Source organism: Mustela lutreola, chromosome 1, assembly GCF_030435805.1.
Source record: "Mustela lutreola isolate mMusLut2 chromosome 1, mMusLut2.pri, whole genome shotgun sequence".
NCBI classification, from domain to species: Eukaryota; Metazoa; Chordata; class Mammalia; order Carnivora; family Mustelidae; genus Mustela; species Mustela lutreola.
The window spans coordinates 274,328,348-274,350,949 of NC_081290.1; the positions used below are offsets into that span (position 1 = coordinate 274,328,348).

Sequence of the window (22,602 nt, forward strand, 5' to 3'; positions counted from 1 at the left end):
AAAAAATTTTAGCAGAAAAAGAGAAAAGAAATGAAAAGGAAAAAATTAAATTAACTGCAAGACTAAAAAATCACAGGGAGAAAGCCATGTGTTCCGTGGTTTGCTTTCTCCACCTCTGGAATTCTGCTGCTCTCCTTGGTATTGAAACCACACCTCCTTGTTAGGTGAACTTGGTCTTGGCTGGATTTCTTGTTGATCTTCTGGGGGAGGGGCCTGGTGTAGGGATTTTCTAGTGTCTTTGCCCCAGGCGGCATTGCACCGCCCTTCAGGGGCCGGGCTGAGTAATCCGCTCGGGTTTGCTTTCAGGAGCTTTTGTTCCCTGAGCACCTTCCGTAGAGCTCCAGATGATGGGAATACAAATGGGGGCCTCCTGGACTCCGGCCTGGAGGAGCCGAGAGCCCGGGGCCCCACTCCTCAGTGCACCCTCAGAGAACAGCGCCCAGTAACTCCTGTCTGCCTGAGCTCCAGCCGCGCTCCAAGCTCACCGAGCCTGCGGCTGGTTCAAGGTAACCCCGAGCTGTGATCTTACTGTCAGCTCTGTCTCTGTAGCCAGCTTTCCCGTGCTCTGCGACACTCAGACACCCCCAATCCTTCTGTGACCCTGCGGGACCTGAGGCCATGCTGCCCCCGCATTGGCTTCGCCCCCGTTTAGCCTCTGGAGCAATGTCCCTTAGCAGAACAGACTTTTAAAAGTCCTGATTTTGGGCGCCTGGATGGCTCAGTGGGTTAAGCCGCTGCCTTCGGCTCAGGTCATGATCTCAGGGTCCTGGGATCGAGTCCCACATCGGGCTCTCTGCTCAGCAGGGAGACTGCTTCTCTCTCTCTCTCTCTCTCTGCCTGCCTCTCTGCCTAACTGTGATCTCTCTCTGTCAAATAAATAAATAAAATCTTTAAAAATAAATAAATAAATAAATAAATAAAAGTCCTGATTTTGTGTTCATTTCTCCGCCGCTTGTCAGGAGCTGGCCCCTCCCCTCGGGGTCTATCTTCCTGTCACTTTGGATTCACTTCTCCGCCAGTCCTACCTTTCAGAAAATGCTTGTTTTTCTGTTTCTAGAATTGCTGTTCTTCTCTTCGATCTGCCGATGGATTTGCAGGTGTTTGCAATCTTTAGATAAGCTATCTAGCTGATCTTCTGCTAGCTGAAGTAGTCTCAGCCTGCTACTTCTCCGCCACCTTGACTCCTCCTCCCTCTGATTTCATCTTATCTTATTTCCCCTCCTTTCCCCTATAATCCTCTATTTTGTTTCTTAGATTCAATATGAGTGAAATAATATGGTAATTATCTTTCTCTGACTTACTCATTTTGCTTAGCATAATACCCTCTAGTTCCATCTACATCATGGCAAATGGCAAGATTTCATTTTTGATGGCTGCATAATATTCCATTCATTTATATACCACATCTCCTGTACCTATTCATCTATCATTGGAAATCTGGGTTTTTCCCATGCTTTGGCTATTGTGGACATTGCTGCTATAAACGTTCGGGTCCGTGTGCCCTTTTGGATCACTATGTTTGTATCTTTTGGGTAAATACCTAGTAGCACATGTCAGAAAAAACAAACATTAGTGAGGATATGGAGAAAAGGAAATCCGCTTACCAAGCTGGTGGGAATGCAAGCTGGTACAGGCACTCTGGAAAACAGTATGGAGTTTCCTCAAAAAGTTAAAAATAGAGCTACTCTATGACTCAGAAGTTGCACTACTAGGGATACATATTGAATGACTGACCAGGTAAAGATTTGTACTACCTGAGAGATAACTTGATCATGGTCTTTCAGGAAATTGTATTCCAGCAATTATCTTAATAGGCAATGAGAAGGTTAATGTCCAGGACATGAATAGTATCCTAATACTCTAAGGAAAGGACATTTTAGTTTCCTAACTTTACTGAGTTTTATTTATAATATATTTAAGACAAATAATATATTAGTCCATGTATTTCTAATAATTCTACTAACCTAATTTCTACTAATTAGGTTAGTTCTTAACAGTCATCTGAAGATGACTATACTTATTTTACTAAATTGTTCTCTTATTTTTTCTGTGACTATATGAGAAATAAAGTCCATGAAGAAAGAACTTTACATGTGTTTTATCCCCTGTTTATTAATTGTTGTGCCCTCACTCATAGCATGGTTCCTGACATTAAATATGTGCTTTAATATAAAAACAATAATTAATAATTTAATACTTATTACATCTATATTGGTAAATAAATATTTAAGATATCTATTCACACCGTAATGTTGATAATAAAATGAGTGTTAAGTAAAATGAAAGGAGACCTTGCTATGACAAGTGGGGAAATGCATGATGAATTAATTTTCATTGGAATAAAATGCTTTGGCTGGTATTTTATTCATGCCTGGCAATTGTATCATAATTGCTCCAAACCTATTTTTTTTTTTCATGCCACATCCATTAGACCTTAATTATGTGATTTGTTCTGGTAGTACTATTATATAGATGTTTTAAAAAAATATCTGTAGAAATTTTCAGTGAGTTTAATTAAGCAAGAATCAGCCTTGGGACACTTTCCAACTCTGACTTAATGACATATGTGGTCAGATGGGATAAAATGTCTCATGATCTCTTTCCCTATTGGGAAGAAGATGTTACCCTCTTAAAGGGTAAGCTGATAAATTTTTAGGAGGCTTTTGCTAGGCCGAAAGCACACCTCCCAAAAAAGCACAAGAATATCTCTTCTCAAATTTTCAACTCAACTGATGTGGTCATACCGATAGGATAGAATGAGAGAATGAACCAATTGAAAATCATTTTTCTATTTTGAAGTTAGTAGGAAAGAAGTTACCTGAGAACAATCTCCTTGGAAATGGCTGGTTGCTATCTTCTTATGTATAATTAGATTACTTGTCTTTTTGATAAATTATCCTAAGGTAGTAAAGTCTTCTTTTCTGTGTGGACCATGGAATTCTTTTTACATAATCTACAATGCAAATAAAAGCAATGTCCTGAATAATCGGGGGGAAATGGGCTGATAACCAAATGAAATAAAATGTACCCCAAGAGGAAAATGAATTAATAACCAAATGAAATAAAATATACTGTGAGATAGTAATGCAACTTTTTGCTTTCTCTTATCATACTGGATAAAGGAAAAATTCCAGTCCCAGGAATGAGTAAAAAGTCTTCCTTCAGCTTATGGACATACCGTCACAAGGTAAGACTAACAGTAAATCTTGGGAATTAGGCTACTACATGTGTGCATTTTTTTTTAATCATATAAAAGTTAAATTACTTTGAAATAAGAGAAACTTAGATTTCTATTCCAGTTTAATCACTTAAAAATTGGTGACCTGGGAAAAAGAATTAGATGCTCTGAGCCTCAGTTTGTTCAACTATGAAATGAAGATTACAGTTCTTCTTACTATAAATATGAAATGTGATTCATTAAGGTGTGAGTGTGTGATTAGAATCCACTCTAGGCATTGTAAGCAGTGGAGTGATTCAAATCATCCTTATAAACAGATCATTTGAGCTGCTTTATGAGAATAAATTGATGGAATATTGAATTGGAGATGTTCAGAGTTAGAGATGTTGCATATGTGAAATTTAAAAATTAAGGGAAAGGCCCAACATTGGAAAGGTTCCACATTTTTGGTCAGAAAAAGGAGGCATATTCAGCCAGAGATCCCAAGAAAGAAGTCTCAGTGAAGGAAGACAATCCAGGGGGGTGATCTTTCATTCCTAATTTGAGCCACTCAGTTTGAAACCTGGCAGTTACCTTTAATCAGTCTCAAGTATTTCCTTTTTGTGACTTTATAAACTGTGGACCTTTTCATGGCATTCCCTTGTACTTTTTTCTTGTCTTTCCACTTTTTCTTTTAAAACTCAGTGGGAGCATTTCTTCCTCTGGGGAGACTTCTCTGATGCTTTTGTTTGGCATATTCCTACCTCTGAACTTTACATTTTTAACTGTTTTTGTAATGACACTTGTAACATTGGTGATTACTATGTATGCTATCACTGAAAGTAGGAAACCATGGCTTATTCAATTTGGGAATCCCCTCTATGAAACATCGGACAAAAACAGGTACTTCTATTGGTGGATATTAGGGAAGGCACATATTGCATGGAGCACTGGGTGTGGTGCATAAATAATGAATTCAGGAACACTGAAAAGAAATAAGATAAAATAAAATGAAAAACAAAATAAAATAAAAAAAAAAAAAAACAAAACACAGGTACTCCTCCCACATTCTTTAATTGAATGAATCAATATAAAATTAGGCTTAAATGTATTTAAAAGTTTTCTCCCTTGTTTTGTAGACCAGCCTGCTTCTAACATGAGAAGTCATCTCCTATGCAGACTAGATGGAACCACCAAAAATTGTAACTTACTTTGCCCCCTTGGGCCTCACCCAGGATCCAAAGGAACAGAAGATCCTTTTTGTTATGTTCTTAGTCTTTTATATTTTCACAGTGGTGGGCAATTTGCTCATTGTGGTAACTTTAAGAGTCAGTAAGATCCTGGGCTCACCTATGTACTTCTTTCTTGCTAACTTACCTTTATGGATGTCATTTATTCCTCTTGTATTTCCCCCAAATTGATTTCAGAGGTTTTCTTTGGGAAAAGTACCATATCCTTTCAATCTTGTATGACCCAGCTCTTTATAGATCACCTTTTTGGTGGCTCAGAGGTCTTTCTTCTGCTAGTGATGGCCTATGGCCACTATGTGGCCATCTGTAAGCCCTTGCATTATCTGGTGAGTGTGAGGCAATGGGTGTGTGTTGTGCTGCTGGTAGTGTCCAGGGTGGGAGGTTTTCTGCATTCAGTAATTCAGGTTAGCACTGTTTTTGGGCTCCCATTCTGTGGCCCCAATGTCATTGATCATTTTTTCTGTGACATGTACCCCTTACTGAAACTAGCCTGTACTGATACATATGTGGCCGGCCTGGTAGTGGTGGACAATGGTGGAGTGATCTGCAGTATTGCGTTTGTGCACTTGCTTATCTCCTATGGTGTCATCCTGTACTCTCTTAAGAACATTAATTCAGAAGGGAAGTGGAAAGCCCTCGAGACCTCTGTTTCCCACATCACTATGGTGGTCTTCTTCTTTGTTCCATGCATTTCCATTTATGCAGGACCTGCTAAGACCTTCCCTGTTGACAAATCATGGACTGTTTAACCCCATGTTAAACCCACTGATCTACACTCTGAGAAATTCTGAGATGACAAATGCCATGAAGAAGCTCTGTAAGAGAAATGTCATATCAAATAGCAAATAAATGCATCATCAAGATTATAGTTTATCATTAGAGCCAACCACCTCAAATGTTCAGATCCATTTTACTTTAAATGCCTTTATAGTCTGAGTGAATAATTTGTAATGAAGTGGTCAATGCAATGTTATAGTTTATTTATTTTTAATTTTTTCATTCTGGTAAAATTAATATACAGTGTTTTGCTATTGTCATATACACAGTAGCATGTTTTAACAATTCTATACATAGTGGTCATCATGAGTAAATGCTTACTCTTCATTAGTGCTGGATATTGATGAATTTTTATAGTTACCTTAATTTTAATTAATTGTTTCTTAAATTTCATAGGAGTGAAGTCATATGGTATTTGTCTTTCTCTGACTGACTTATTTTGCTTGGAATTATACTCATTAGTTCCAACCATGTTGCAAATGGCAAGATTTCCCTTTTTTTTAAAATTTATTTTTTATTTATTTCCAGCATAACAGTATTCATTATTTTTTCACCACACCCAGTGTTCCATGCAATCCGTGCCCTCTATAATACCACCACCTGGTACCCCGACCTCCCACCCCCCACCCCTTCAAAACCCTCAGATTGTTTTTCAGCGTCCATAATCTCTCATGGTTCACCTCCCCTTCCAATTTCCCCTTTTTTTTTTTTTTTTGTTTTGTTTTGTTTTTTTAATGTTGGAGTAACACACACACACACACTTGGAAGCTTTCATAATCTAGCTATTTTAAAGAAAGCTGGTACAAATGTCGGGGTGGATTTATCCTTTTAAATTAGTGTGTATTCTTTGGGTAAATGCCTACTAGTGCTATTGTTAGATTGTTGGCTAATTCTATTTATATGTTTTTGAGGGACCACCATACTGTTTCCCAAAAGGCTGTGGCAGTTTGCTTTCCCAGCAACAGTACACAAGTATTCCTATTTCTCTACATCCTTGCCAACGTGTGTTTCTTGTGTTTTTGATTTTAGCTACTCCAACAGGTGTGAGGTGATATCTAATTTGTAGTTTTGACTTGCATTTCCCTGAAGGTAAGTGATGGTGAACATCTTTTCATGCTGGACATCTGTATTTTTTTTTAGAGAAATGTTCATTTATGTAGTTTGCCCATCTTAAAACTGGGCATTTGTGTTTTGAGGGGTGTTAGGTTTTATAAGTTCTTTATATATTTTGGAAACTAGCCCTTTAGACTCCTGTTTTATCTTTGTTCTATTTATGGCACTAGTTAACATCCTGAATGTTTTGTAGACTATTTTCTTTATTCTATTTTGTTTGCATGATATATGGAATTCTTAGTGTATTTTAATTTTAAATAAAGGAATTATAATAGGTTGTAGTAAATATTAAAAATTGAACCCATACAAAGTGAGAAACATTGTAGAATAAACTTTTACCCATCCCTCACCAGCGTCTCTGTTCTAAGATTGCTCAGTTAGTAATCTTTGGTAATAAAATATATGTGTGTTTTTGTCTACATGTATAACTTTTGCATTTACGACTCAGTCTCCTGAAGATCTTTCCATACTAGTCTATATAGATGTAAATCATTCTCAACTTACTCAAAGTCCATAAACCTTCTTTCTGAAGATACAGCAAAATTCATGTTCCTAGTCCTTTCCATGTTTTCCCCAATTTTATTTTGTTATAGCCAATAAGTACAATAAAGTTATTTTGAAATTGTTAAAGCATGAGTTTTTAGAAGTGGAATTCTTGGATCAAATGTATTTAAAGGTTGATGTTTGTAGTTATTGGTGATATTTCAAAAAGTCAAGAATGGTGCTTTTTTGAACAGTTATTGAGCTGTTGACACTAATTTTTCTTAAATATATTAATGTGATTATTTATATTGCAGGATTCTATTGCATGGGATTATTGTAGAATTTTTGCTTTGATATTCATAAATTAAAATAACCTATGGGTTCTGGTTATGGGCAAAACTTCTTAGGTTTTGATATCAGTTTATAAATGGAGACTTATGAAACCACCCTTTAGCATTCCCTACCCCTAACCATTTCTCATCTCTCTGTTAGACTTACTGTATCCTTTTATACCTAAGGTAGCCCTTTGACCAGCTAATACACTGTCCAATTCACTTAAAAAATTTTGTTTCATTATCTATTGTTCCACTAGAATGTACATTCATTGCTAGATCCTTAGCAGTTATGTTAGACAGACATTGTAAATAATTGAATAAATGCTTTATGGAGAGAATTAGGAATCTGATTTTTTAAAATAATGCATTTTCTTAATCAGCTTAAGTAGCATTGGGTGATATTTTATTTGAAAATTTGTGACTAAAATTACACTAGCATTTATTTTTTATTTTGTTCCTCATAGACACTATGAGGTTGATACTATACTTGGACCCAGTTTATGGTTGTACAGATGGAGATTCATGGGGATTAAGTAGCTTTCACATGGCCGCCACCCTGAGAGAGTGTCAATGCCAAAATCAGTCCCCAGACTTAAACTTATGTGTTACTAATCACATCTGTACAGCAGCAACTTGGGTGGAATTCTTCCACAAAGGCATCTCAGGTTGGTGTTTCCTTGATGGTTTGTTTTTCTTTTCTCTTATGTGATTTTATTTATTTATTTATTAACATGTAATGTATTATTTGCTTCAGGGGTACAGGTCTGTGATTCATCAGTCTACACAATTCACAGCACTCACCCTAGAACATTCCCACCTCAATGGCCGTAACCCAGCCACCCTAAATAAACCTTCAGTTTATTACCTGAGATTAAGAGTCTCTTATGGTTTGTCTCCCTCCTGATCCTATCTTGTTTCATTTTTTTTTTCCCTACCCCCATGAACCCTTGCCCTGCCTCTCAAATTCCTCGTAGGAATTGCTTTGAATGTATAGATCACTTTAGCTAACACTGAAAACCTAGTAGCATGAACCATATAAATTCATAAATATTTTTCCTCCCTTTTATTTGTGTCTTCTAGAATATCTTTCAACAACACTGTGCAGTTTTTCAGCATAGAAGACTTTTGGGTCCTTGTTTAAGCTTATTCTTAAGTATTTTGTTCTTTTGATGCTCTAGTAATAGAAATTGTTTTTTTAATCCTCTCTGGATTATTAAATGGTGGCAAAGAAATTTAATATGTTTTCATGTAAAAAAAAAAAAAAAAAGCAAAACAAAACTTCTCAACAAATTTGGTATAGAAGGAATGTACTTCAATATAATAATGGCCATATATTACCAAGCCACAACTAACATCAAACTCAGCATGGAAAGGTTGAGAACTTTCCCACCATAGTTAGGAAAAAGATCAGCGTGTCCATGCTCACCACTCTATTTCACAATAGCACTGGAATAAAAATCCCTGTGAAAATTTTAACCTTTCTACATATAGATCATGGCATCAATGAAGTGAGAACACATTACTTAGAACGTTTACTTAATTTTGCTACCTAAAATAGTGTTTCTGTTGGTAGCTACTAGCTTTATATCTCAGCTTAAACATTACCTTTGAAGAAAGGCCTTCCCTGGTCACCTTTTTCTGCTTTTGCTGCTACCTTGTTTGCTGTATTATTAGCCATGGTGAAGATTATATTTAGTTTAGTAAATTGTCCCCATATTTGCTGTCTAACTCTATTATAAAAATATAAGGTCAATGCGGGAAGGAATTTTTGCATAATTTCCCCCACTATTCCTTTAATTACTGTGTCCCCATTCATAGCATGGTTTCTGGCAGTAGATTGGTGCTTCAAATTAAATAAATTAACAGTTTAATAGTTATTTTATATATAAACATATATCTAGAACATCTAACCACATTTTAAGGCAGGATAAATTTACTATTAAATGAAAGGAAAGAAAAACTTGCTATGACAAGTGGGGAAATACATGAAATTGTTTTTCCCTAATGCAGCCTGAATGGGCTAAAATTTTATTCTTGACTGGCAGTAGTCTTACAATGGTTCTAAAGCTATTATTTTATGTTATATCTTTCTGATCCTAATTATGTAATTTGGCCTCCTAGTATCTTTACAGAGACATTTTTAAAAGTTTTTTTTTTTTTTTTTGTGTGTGTGTGTGTGTGTGTGTGTGTGTGTGTGTGTGTGGAAATTCCCAGTGAATTTAATTAAGGAAGGATCACTCTTGGACACTTTCCAATTCTAGGACTTAATGAGGAATGTGGCCAGAAGGGATAATATGTCCAGTGTTCCTTGATCCTAAAAACTGATACACATTTTTGAGGTGGTTTCTGTTAGGTTTAAAGCATTAGCTAATGAAAAACACAAGAATCTTTCTTAAAAATACCAGGTAAGCCAATTTGAGTTAAGCAAAAGACAGAATGAAGATGAATAAAGAATGGAATGATATTTTCTATTCAGAAATTAACAGGAAAGAAATTACTTGAGAAAAATCTCCCTCGGAAATGTCTGGTTGCTCTCATTTTATGTAAGGATAGGATTTCCTTTTCTTTTAGATAAATTATCCTAATGTGCTAAATTTTTGTTTTTCTCTGTGGAACCTGGAATTCTTAGGAAGTAATCTACAATATAAATAAAAACAACCTTCTGAATAACCAGGGGACTCCACAGAGAGAATGGACAGAAAATTGAATGAAATAAAATATGTCCTCAAATAACAATGCAGCTTTTTGTCCACTCTTGTCAAACTGGATGACAGAAAGACTAGGTTCCTGTGAATGAGTAAAAAGTGTTCCTTGGGTGTGGACTTGTCTTCCAAAGGTAAGATTCACAGTAAATAGCAGAAACCAGGCTTTGCTATTGTGTGAGTATCTTTATTATATGAAAGTTATATCACTTTGAGATAAAACAAAATTGGGTTCCAATTCTAGTTTTGTCACTTCAAAATAGGTGAACTTAGGAAAAATAGATGTTCAGAGTCTCAGTTTGTTCAACCGTGGAATGGGGATTATATTCTCTATTACTGTAAATATGAAGTGTGATTCATTAAATTGTGAGTGAGTGAGTAGAAGCCACTGTAGATATTGTGAGCAGTGGACTGATCATATCACTATCAGATTTAAAAAGGGCCTCTTGGGCTGTGTTAGGAGAAAAAAAATTGGTGGAGGCCAGAATGAAAGGGAAGAGACAATGCAGATGTCTACTGTGGTGGGCCAGAAGTGGGGAGGGAAGTGAAATAACCACTTTGTGATCTATTTCAAATGGGTCTAATAAGATTTGTTAAAGGTATCAATATGAGATATGAGAGTAAGAAAGGCATGAAAGGCACAGTGATATTTCTTGTCTGGGAAGTGATTTGGAAGGTGGGACCATTTAGTCAGATGGCAAACACCTACATTTGTGGCTGAAAATTAAAAATTTAGTTTTATAATTTCTGAATTAGTATCAATTGGAGATGTTCAGAGTTGAAGATGCTGCATATATGAAGTTTAAAAATTAAAGGAGAGACCCAACATTGGAAAGGTTCCATGTTTACTGGTCAAGGAAAGAGGGCATATTCAACCAAGGTCCCTAAGAAAGAAATCTCAGTGAGGGAAGAGACAATCCAGGGCAGTGACTTTCTATTCCTAATTTGCTCCACTCAATTGAAGTGTATCAGTTACTTTAAAGGGATCTTGAGTATTTCACTTTTGTGACTTTATAAACTCTGCACCTTTGCATGGAATCCCTTGCCTTCTTGTCCTTCCACTTCTTTAAATCCCAGGAAGGAGTGCTTCCTCTGGGAAGCCTTCTTTATTTGCCATTTGATTAATATATTCCTACCACTGAACTTGCATTGTGTGACTCTCTTTATATTGGCACTTATTTCACTGAATACTGTTATGTAGAAAACCTTGAGTGTAGTGTAGAAAACTGAGTGTAGTGTAGAAAGTATAGAAAACCTTGACTTGTTCAACTTGGAAATCACAATGTCTGTGACACAAAGAGGTACTCCTGCCACAATCTTTTACGCAATCTTTTAATTGAATGAATCAATAAAAGATTAACCTTATAATGCATTTAAAGGCTTTCTCTCCTGTTTTGTAGATCACCTGGCTCTAATAGGAGAAGTCACTCCCATCTGGACTAGATGGACCCAAGAAACAATGTAACTTACTTTGTCCTCTTGGGCCTCACCCAAGATCCAAAGGAACAGAAGGTCCTTCTTGTTATGTTCTTGCTCTTCTATATTTTGACTGTGGTGGGCAACGTGCTCATTGTGGTGACTATAGCTGTCAGTAAGTCCTTGGGCTCGCCTATGTACTTGTTTCTTGCTAACTTGTCTTTTATGGATGTCACTTATTCCTCTTGCATTTGCCCCAGGTTGATTTCAGATTTGTTGTTTGCAGAAAATACCATATCCTTCCAATCTTGTATGATTCAGCTATTTACAGAGCACTTTTTTGGTGGCTCAGAGGTGTTTCTTCTACTAGTGATGGCCTATGACCGTTATGTGGCCATCTGTAAGCCCTTGCATTATTTGGTAATCATGAGGCAGTGGGTGTGTGTTGTGCTGCTGGTAGTGTCCTGGTTGGGAGGTTTTCTGCATTCAGTAATTCAAGTTAGCACTATTTATGGACTCCCATTCTGTGGTCCCAATATCATTGACCATTTTTCCTGTGATATGTACCCCTTAATGAAATTGGTTTGTACTGACACATATGTCATTGGCCTGTTAGTGGTGGCCAATGGAGGGATGATGTGCACTATTGTGTTTGTGTTCTTGCTCATTTCTTATGTTGTCATCTTGTACTCTCTAAAGAACTTTAGTTCAGAAGGGAGACGGAAAGCCCTCCAGACCTGTGGTTCCCACATCCTTGTGGTGATTTTATTCTTTGTTCCATGTATTTTCATGTATGTAAGACCTGTTAAAACCTTCCCCATTGACAAGTCATTGGGTCATAACCCCCATGCTGAACCCACTGATCTACACTCTGAGAAATTCTGAGATGACAAATGCTATGAAGAATCTCTGGAATAGAAATATTATATCTTTTAGTTGATAAGTGTATTATCTACCACAAGGAAAATTCCTTTACATTGGACCCATTTTCTGAGAGTGCAGAAGTATTCCTAAAATGATTGTGAGTTCCATTTTTTTCCAAAGAATTTAAGTTAATTATAACTGAAGATGACCTAGATGATTGTGTTATAATAACAGTTTCCCTTCCTGCCAGAATGTAAGGTTCATAACACCTATAAGACTTCATTTAAAGGCATTGTAATGCCTTTATAGCAAGGATTCAAAAATAGATAAAAATCAGTGGAGAAATTTTTATATGATTTTACTAAGCTTTAATAAGTCTGTATTTTCAAGTTTCTTCTGATAACTAGCATTATTTTCATTATATTCTTGTCATTTGAGGTAATTCTTTTTGGGGCACCAAGGTGGTTCAGTTGGTTAAATCATTTGCCTCTTGGTTTGGATTCAGGTTATGATCTCAGGGTCATGATCCATGGGTCAGGCTCCCTGCTCAATGTCGAGTCTGCTTGTCTCTCTCCCTCTGCTCCTTACCCTGCTTTCCCTCTGATTTTCTCAAATAAAGAATTAAAAAAACTTAAAATAATAAAGTAATTATATTTATTATATTATTTGTGATATTTAATGATTCAGGGAATGTTTTGCTCATTAAATTTCTCTTGCCTTAGATATAAAATAAAAAGTGTAACACTTCTGTTTTTATAAGGAAGATTGATGTGTAATAGATAAAAGTTAATAAAGAAGCAAACCTTAAACAGTGGGATAAAATGCTCAAATAGTTTTGGTAGTTTATATGTCTCTAGAAATACATCCTTTTCTTCCAGATTACCTAGTTTTTTGGCATATAATTGTTCATAATATGATCTTATAATTGTTTGGATTTCTTTTGTGTTGTGTAATCTCTCCTCTTTCATTTATGATTTTATTTATTTGAGTTTTTTCTCTCTTCTTTTTGATAAATCTGGCCTAGGATTTATCAATCTTATCAATTCTTTCAGAGAACCATTTCCTAGTTTTGTTATCTGTTCTATTGTTCTTTTGGTTTCATTTCATTGATTCCTGCTCTAATCTTTCTATTTCTCTTTTCCTGCTGGGTTTAGGCTTTCTTTTCTGTTCTTTCTCCAGTTCCTTAGATGTAAGGTTAGGTTTCGCATTTGAGACTGTTCTTGTTTCTTGAGAAAGGTATGTATTCTTACATACTTTCCTCTTAGGACTGTCTTTGCTGAATCCCAAGGTTTTGAACAGTTGTGTTTTCATTTTCATTTGTTACCATGACTTTTCTTTTAATGTTTCTTTAATTTCCTGGTTTACCCATTCATTTTTTAGTAGGATGCTCTTTAGCTTTCATGTATTTGAGTTTTTTCCCAACTTTCTTCTTGTGATTGAGTTCTAGTTTCAAAGCACTGTGGTCTGAAAATATGCAGGGAATGTTCATGGTCTTGTGGTACTGGTTGAGACCTGATTTGTGATCCAGGATGTGATGTATTCTGGAGAATGCTCCATGTGCACTTGAGGAGTATGTGGATTTTTTTTTTTTTTTTTTTTGGTTGGAACATTCTGAATATATCTGTGAAGTCCATCTGGTCCAGTGTGTCATTCAAAATCTTGTTTCCTTGTAGATCTTCTCTTTAGATGATCTGTCCATTATAATGAGGGGGATGTTATTATTGTATTAGTATTAGTATTATTGTTATTATAATAATGTAATACTATTATTGTATTAGTATTAATGTTTTTCTTTACTTTTGTTATTAACTGACTTATATAATTGGCTGCTCCTTTGTTAGGGGCATAAATATTTACAGATGTTAGACCATCTTGTTGGATAGACCAAAGGGTCTATAATTATGATAGTGTTCTTCCTCATCTCTAATTACGTTCTTTGGTTTAAAATGTAATTTTTCTGATGTTAGGATTGTCACCTCAGCTTTCTTTTGATGTCCATTAGCATGGTAAATATTTTTCCATCCCCTCACCTTAAATCCAAAGGTGTCTTTGGGCCAAAAATGAGTCTCTTACAGACAGCATATCTGTGGGTCTTGCTTTTTTAATCCAACTGATATCATACCCTATGTCCTTTGATTGTGGCATTTAGCCCATTTACATTCAGAGTAACTGTTGAATGATAGGAATTTAGTGCCATTGTATTACCTGTAACATGACCATTTCTGTATATTGTCTCTGCCTTTCTGGTTACTATTGGGCTCTCCCTTTGCTCAGAGGGTCCCTTTTAATATTTCCTGTAGGGCTGGTTTGGTAATCACAAATTCTTTCAGTTTTTGTTTGTCCTGGAAGTTTTTATCACCTCTCTTTTGAATGACATCCTAGCTGGATAAAGTATTCTTGGTTGCATATTTTTCTTGTTTAGCACCCTGGATATATCATGCCCATCGTTTGTGGCCTGCGAGGATTCTGGAGATTTTTGCTGCCAATCTAATATTTCTACCCTTGTATATTACAGACCTCTTGTCCTGAGCTACTTGAAGGATTTTCTCCTTGTCTCTGAGATTTGCAAGTTTCACTATTATTTGTCAGGATGTTGATCTGTTTTTATAGATTTTAAGCAGGCTCCTCTATGCCTCCTGGACTTGGATGCCTGTTTCTGTCCCCAGGTTAGGGCAGTTCTCCACTATAATTTGCTGCAATGTACCTTCTGCCCCCCCTTATCTCGTTTTCTTAGATCCCAATTATTCTAATATTGTTTCTTTTGTGGTGTCCCTTTTCCTAGAATTTTCCTTTCATGATCTAGTAGTTATTTATGTCTCTTTTTTCTGAACTTCTTTATTCTCCATCGTTTTATCTTCTGTATCGCTAATTCCTTATTCTGCCTCATTCATCCTAGCAATTAGAGTCTCCATTTTTTAATTACATCTCATTAATAGCCTTTTTTATTTCAACTTGGTTAGGTTTTAGTTCTTTAATTTCTCCAGAAGGGGATGCTCTAGTGTCTTCTATTTTTTTTTTTCCCAATCCCAGCTAGTATCTTTATAATTGGTATTTTGAATTCTAGTTTTGATATCTTACTTAGGTACATACTGATATGGACCCTGGCAGTCAGTTCTTCCTCTTATTCTTTTTTGAGGTGAGATTTCTGTCTTGTCATTCTCTCCAGAGAAGAATAGATAAATGAGAGAAAAAAGTATTCGAATGGAAACAACAACCCCAGAGAAATATGCATTAAACAATTCTAAAAAGACCCCAAATCGAACCAAAATAAAAAAAAAGAAAGAAAAAAGAGAATATAATCAGACAGATGAACAGAATAGAACAATATACTGAATCCTGTGTGTACTTTGGTCTGTTAGAAAACTCCCAAAATTATAAAGAAAGAAAAATGTGTATATATATATATATATATATATATATATATATATATATATATACACACACACACACACACACACAAATAAGATTAAATGTGACAAAACAATAGAATATAACTGTAGAAAAGAAAATTAAAAGACAAGGGAAAAAAAAGGAAAAAAGGAAAGGATATAAACAGACAGGTAAATACAACAGAGCAATACACTATATCCTGAGTGCTTTTCAGTTAATTTGTTAGAAGAAAGTACATATCAAAAGTGTAAAGAAAGAAGAACATATATACAAAAATAAAATTAAATACAATGAAGGGATAGATTATATGTATAAAAATGAAAATTAAAAAAGGTAAATGAGTTGATAAAATTAAAAAATGGTTGAAAAAGGAAAGAGAATACAATTAAAAAATATATATATATAGTTGAAAGGGTGAAGAATTAGTGTGAAAAAGCCCTGAATTCTAGGTGCTGTTTTCCTCCTGCCTTGAAGTTTTGCCTTTCTCATTGCTCAGTAAACTTGGTCTTGGCTGGATATTCTTGAGGATCTTCTGTGGGAGGGGTCTGTTGCTTTGATTGTCAAGTGTATTTGCCCCCAGAGGAATTGCACTGCCCTTGCCAGGGGGCCAGATAAGTAACCTGTTCCAGTTTGCTCTATGTGGCTTTTGTTCCTTGAAGCCTTTCCATGCTGCTTTGGAAGATGAGCTTGGGACCTCACTCCTCAGTGCACCCTCAGAGAAAAACAGTCAATCACTCCTGTCTTTCTGGTCTCTGGCTACCCTCTGAACTCCCCAGCCTGTGACCAGGGTTTTATCATAGGCACATGGCCTTGTTTTGAGTCTGAAACTCTGCAGACTCCTGCAGTGTCTCCTGCACCACTCCTCCTGGGGGAGGAAGGGGAGTCTTGCCATTTCTGTTCTTTGTTGGGCCCCTGTTTGAAGAGAATTTGCCTGACTGTGCCATGGTTAATGGTTTATAGCAACTCTGAGATGAGAGCCCACTCCTATTCCTTGGAACTCTGCCATGCTCAGGCACCCCTGGTCTTCCTGTGACCCTGAGGGTCTTGAGACCACATTGTCCCAGCAAGGGTTTCACCCCAGGTTAGCCACCTGAGCAACATCCCTTATTGGAGCAGAATTCTAGAAGTTCTGATTTTGCACTCTGCTGCTATATCACCTCCTGATAGCTGGCTGACAGAGGGTCCATCCCCTTGTGGCCTATTGCCCCATATATCACCTTAGGGTTATTTCTCTGCACCTCTTAAACCTTGCAGACAGTTGTCACTCTTCTATTTGCAGAGTTGGAGCCATTCTTTTCTTAGATCTCTGGTTGAGTTCACAGGTTTTCAGGATGATTTCATAGCTATCTAGTTGAATTCCTGGAACCAGATGAAACTAAAGTCTCCTATTCCTTTGCCATAAATTGCATACTTCTCTCTCAGCATGGTCTCTAGTCCCTTTCCTGAATTAGCCACTTAATCTGTTTAAGACTCCTAAAGTAACAACTTTACAAATGCATTTGGATTTAAGTATATATATGTGAATTTTTCTCTGGGTATATAAATGTTTGCCTTTATTATACTACTTCTTTTTTAAAAAACTAAACTTTTAAATTAAGATAGTTTTATTTATTTTTAAAATTTTTAATTGAAGTATGATTGTCATACAGCATTAGAGTAGTTTCAGGTATACAACATAGGGAGTCAACAATCACATACAATAAGAGATGCTCATTGTGATAGGTCTAAAATGAGTCTCTTGCAGACAACATATCTATAACTCTTCCTTTTTTATCCAGTGTGATGTGGATAAATCCAATTTTGATGTGTTACCATACAATGTTGATACATTGCTTTTGACTGATTCATTCTTTTTTTAAATATTAAATTAAATTTAATTTTTCAGTGTTCCTAAATTCATTGTTTATGCACCACACCAAGTGCTCCATGCAATACGTGCCCTCCATAATACCCACCACCAGGCTCACACATCCCACCCCCCCTTCCTCTCCAATATCCTCAGTTTGTTTCTCAGAGTCCACAGTCTCTCATGTTTTTTCTCCCCTACTTACTTATTTATTTGAGAGAGAGAGGGAGAGAGAAAGAGAGAGCAAGCAGGGGGAAGGGGCAGAGGCAGGGGGGAAGCAGGTTTCCTGCTGAGGAGGGATCCCAATGCAGGGCTTGATCCCAGTAACCTGGGATCATGACCTGAGATGAGGGCAGATGCTTAACTGACTGAGCCCCCCAGGTGTCCCTGTTCTTTTCATTCTTGTGACATATTATTTTGTCATTGAAATTGTGAGTCTTTCATTCCCTTCACCTATTTTGCCTATCCCTCTATCCACCTCCACTCTTGCAAACCCCAATTTGTTCTCTGTATGTATGAACCCATTTCTGGTTTCTGTTTGCTTGTTTTTAAAATTTTCACATATAAGTGAAATCTTTTGCCGCATTTTGAAAATGCTCCATACCAGTCCATACAGATCATTAAGTTTTTTTTTCTACTCCATATTACTCACTTATAAACATTTACTAAATTAAATGTATTAATTTCTGTTCATGTTATTGCTAATGTTTTTCCACAAAAAAAAAATTTTGCAGTAATTATGTTTGTGAACATGTGCAAGTATGAGTTCCAAGGAGTGGAATTGTTGATATATGTATTTGAAACAATGGTCAGATAGTTAAATGTCAGTATTTATAGTTACTGTCAAACTGTCAACCTTGGATTGTAGGAGTAGCTAAACTGCCTCTCGAAGTCTGTCAGAGATTTTGTTCCACATTCTTAACAAACCATACCTGATAAATATTTATAGCTTAAGACAATGATTAAATTATAATCTTTTTCATATTATTGAGCTTATCTATGATTTGTATTTCTTTTTCTATGGATCATCTATTAATACTTATGTATTTTTAATTCAATCATTGATCTTTTCTGGCTAGTGGTATGTTTTTAATTTTTGAAGAGAATGTAGAATGCTTTGGGCATAGAAAAATATTTCTCATTCATTTAACTTTTTTTTTTTTTTTTTTTTTTTTTTTTTTTGCTTTTAAGGGCTTTTCGGTCATACCAAAATATTCTTCAACTGTATTTTAGTACCTAATTACTTAATTTTTAAAACATTTTTGAGGGGTGCCTGGGTGGCTCAGTGGGTTAAAGCTTCTGTCTTTGGCTCAGGTAATGATCCCAGGGTACTGGGATAGAACCCTGCACTGGGTTCTCTGCTTAGCAAGAATCCTACTTCCCTTCCTCTCTCTCTGCCTGCCTCTCTGCCTACTTGTGAACTCTTTTTCTGTCAAATAAGTAAAACCTTAAAAAACAACCACAACAACAACACATTTTTGAGGTTGGGGCATCTGGCTGGCTCAGTCATTAATCATCTGCCTTTGACTCAGGTCATGATCTCCAGGGTCCTGAGATTGAGCCCTGCATGGGGCTCCTTGCCCAGCAGGGAGGCTGCTTCTTCCGCTCCCACTCCACTTGCTGTGATCCCTCTCTCTGTTTCTTTCTCTGTCAAGTAAATAAATAAACTCTTTAAAAAATAAAACATTTTTGATGTTGTATATCATACATTAGAACTTTTGCATAATAAGCATTTTATTTGATATAGGAGCTAAAGAGGGATAGAATTTTAATTGCTATTCTAAAATTTAGTTTTTTTTTTTTAATAGTTATATAATCTTTGTATCATTAACTTAAAATCTTGACTATTATATTTTAACTACCCATATATATTTGGATCTGATTCAGGACTCAATTCTGTTCAATTGGTCTCTTTATTCATGTGCCAACTGATATGTAATATAATTGCTTTGATATATAACACATTTTGATATGTGATAAGACTAATAGTCCTTCATTACTCTCCTTTTTCAGAATTATGCATAGTCTTGCATATTTACATTTCCAAATAAAGTGTAAAATGGTATAGTTAGTTTGCATTTAACTAAGATAAATAAATTTAACATTTAAAATAAGCTTACAATGAATTTCAATACGTTTATCATGGTTTAGTTGTTAAAAGAAAAAAACAATTACTATTTTTAAGAAGATTTATTTTAGGAAGATTAATTTAGGAAGAGTTTACACCTTTTGCCTACTAAGAACTCTTATCCATGAAAGGGGTTTTCTTTCAACAGGACATCTTTCATGACCTTGGGCACTGCTTCCATTTTCTTCCTATGTGACTTATCCCTTCTAAATATATGCTATTATTCATCCATGACACTGCCCCCACCCCACCTACCACGAAATGCTACTTGGCACATTGCTGTAAGAAAAACCATCTCTTTCAGGAAGTGTGTGACTTAAGTCTTTGCTGAGCATCTGTGCAGCCATCTGTAAAGCTCTGTACTATGAAATCATCACAAGTGACAGGGATATGGCTTCCTCTTTCAGTTGGCATGTGCTAGAGGCTTTGTCCTTGCAACCATTTCGGTTCTCTTCACAGTGTGCCTGCCTGTGTGTGGCTCCATTGTCATAGACCATTTGTGCATGACATAAACCTTTGGCTGAAACTCATCTGCATGGGCACTCATACCTGTGGTATCTCTGTTTCTGTCAAAAGTGGGTTCATCTGCTTGTGCAAATATTCCTCTTGATGGCCTCCTAGTTGCTCATCATATGCTCACTGAGGACCTGTAACTTGGAAGGGAGACACAAATCCATGCATGTGTCTCTCATGTCACTATTGTGGTCTTAGTATTGTGTCCTGCATATTTATGTATTTGCACCCATTCACCACCTTGTCCACTGATCAAGCTCTGACTGGGTTGTATAGCATGGTGATTCCCTTGTTAAACTTAAACCTGCACTCAGAAATTTGGAGGTGAAAAATGCCATGAGGAAGTTCTGAAGTAGAAGATGTAACTTTGAGAGATATCTACCACTTCCTAAAATAAATTTGTCTATTAAATGGAATGAGAAAAGAAGATAATTTGTACAGAAACACATGAATAGTATTTGTCCAAAGTATGTTTATTTTGACATATAGGCACTGGGAAGACAGATCCAGAGGGGGATTATTTGTCATTATAAAAATATCCTGTTTAGATTTACCTATTGTCTAGTTCATGGTCGTTCAATGTCCTGTGAGGATTAGTTAGAGTTCTTGCACAAAGCAGATTGTCAGGACACATAGCTCTGGAGATTTGAATTTACTTGTTTAGTTGTTGGGTTTTATATGTACCATCAACAGGTGAATGTAAAGCCAATGATGTGTATATATACTCTAGCCATTGAGCTGTAGTTTTGTTGACATCATTCACCTGTTAATAAAGGCAACTTATTTTTTAAATGTAGTTTTTTACTTGTAGTAAAATACAAATAACAAAAATCACATTTTAAAATTTTTTAATTAAATGTTTACTTTTTAAATTAAATTTTAATTAAATTTTAAAGTAAAATTACATTTGTAAATGTACAATCCAGTGGTATTGAGTCAATTCAATGATGATGTCAATTCAGTGATGTCATGATGGTTAATTAAATTAATTGACTTTTGTAATGTGGGCACCAGCACCATCCATCTCCAGAGATTTTTCATTTTCCCATACTGAAATTCTACACTCATTAAACATTAATTCCCCATTCCTTCTCTCTGGGCTTTAGGCAGCCACCATTCTGTTTTCTTATTGCTTGTGAATTTGGCTACTTTAAGTACCTATGTGTATGGAATCATACAATATCTGTTTTTTTGTGACTGTCTCATTTCACTTGGCAGAGTGAATTACAGGATATGTATGTTTTAATGCATGTCAGCATTTCCTTCATTTTTAAAGAGTGAATAATAATCCATTCTGTGAATATACCTCATTCTGTTCATACATTTACAACACTTTGAACGCACTTTGGTTGCTTCTACTTTCTGGCTACTGTGAATAATACTGCCATGAAAATGGGTATAGAAGTACCTATTTGAGACTGTGATGTCCATTATTTTGTGTATATACCACAAAGTGGAATTGTGGCTCATATAATATTTTTCTGCTTATTTTTTTAGGAAGTATCATAGCATTTTCCATAGCAGCTACATTATTGTGCATTCCCACCAACAATGGTGATCTCTACACTGTCTTACATGTGTCACAATTTTAACATTTTGTGGTCATAGCTCTCCTGTTGTGTGTAAAGTAGTATTGCATTATGGTTTTGAAATGTGTTTCCCTAATGAATAGTGACATTGAGCATCTTTTCATGTGCTTATTTGGCATCACATATCTTCTTTGGAGAAATGCCTGTTGAAGTCCTTTGCTCTTTTTTAATCAGGATGCTTTGTCATCTGTTGAAAATCATTTGAACATGCAGGCAAAGGTTTATTTCTAGGATATGTATTTTATTCCATTGTTGTGTCTGCCTTTATGCCGATATCACAAAGTTTTGATTACTGTACTTTTTAGTTATTTTTAGAACCAGGAAGTCTTCCAATTGTTTGTTTGTTACCACAGGATTATTTGGCTACTGGGCATGCCTTGATTTTCCATCTGAATTTTAAGATGGATTTTTCTATTTCTGGAAGAAAACTTTTTTTTTTTTTTAATTTTAGTAGGAATTGCTTTGAATCTGTAGAGCACTTTAACTAACACTGACAACTTAATAGCATGAACCATATAAATTCATGAATGTTTTCCCTCCCTTTTATTTGTGTCTTCCAGAATATCTTTCAACTACACTACAGTTTTTCAGCATAGAAGACTTTTGGGTCCTTGTTTAAGCTTATTCTTAAGTATTTTGTTTTTTTTTGATGTTCTAGTAAAAGATTGTTTTCTTAATCCTCTATGGATTATTAATAGGTAGCAACAGAAATTCCATGTTTTCTTGATTAAAAAAAACTTTCATGTAACTTAATATAGTAATGGTCATATATGATAGATCCACAACTAACACCAAACTCAGTAGGAAACGTTGAAAGCTTTTCCACTCTAATCAAGAAAAAGAGGGACGCCTGGGTGGCTCAGTTGGTTAAGCAGCTGCCTTCGGCTCAGGTCATGATCCCAGCGTCCTGGGATCGAGTCCCACGTCGGGCTCCTTGCTTGGCAGGGAGCCTGCTTCTCCCTCTGCCTCTGCCTGTGCTCTCTCTCCACCCCCCCTCTCTGATAAATAAATAAAATCTTTAAAAAAAAAAAAAAAAGAG

General features: G+C 35.9%; 1 protein-coding gene and 1 pseudogene across 1 annotated transcript; both read left to right on the forward strand.

The window, feature by feature from the left end:
* The first annotated feature begins 4,341 nt into the window (after positions 1-4,341).
* On the forward strand, positions 4,342-5,256 carry LOC131822523 (olfactory receptor 4A47-like; annotated as a pseudogene).
* A 6,004-nt stretch (positions 5,257-11,260) lies between these two features.
* LOC131822535 (olfactory receptor 4A47-like) lies at positions 11,261-12,118 on the forward strand. Its single transcript, XM_059158834.1, has one exon. It carries the CDS (start codon positions 11,261-11,263, stop codon positions 12,116-12,118), a length of 858 nt encoding a protein of 285 aa, XP_059014817.1.
* Positions 12,119-22,602: the final 10,484 nt, after the last annotated feature.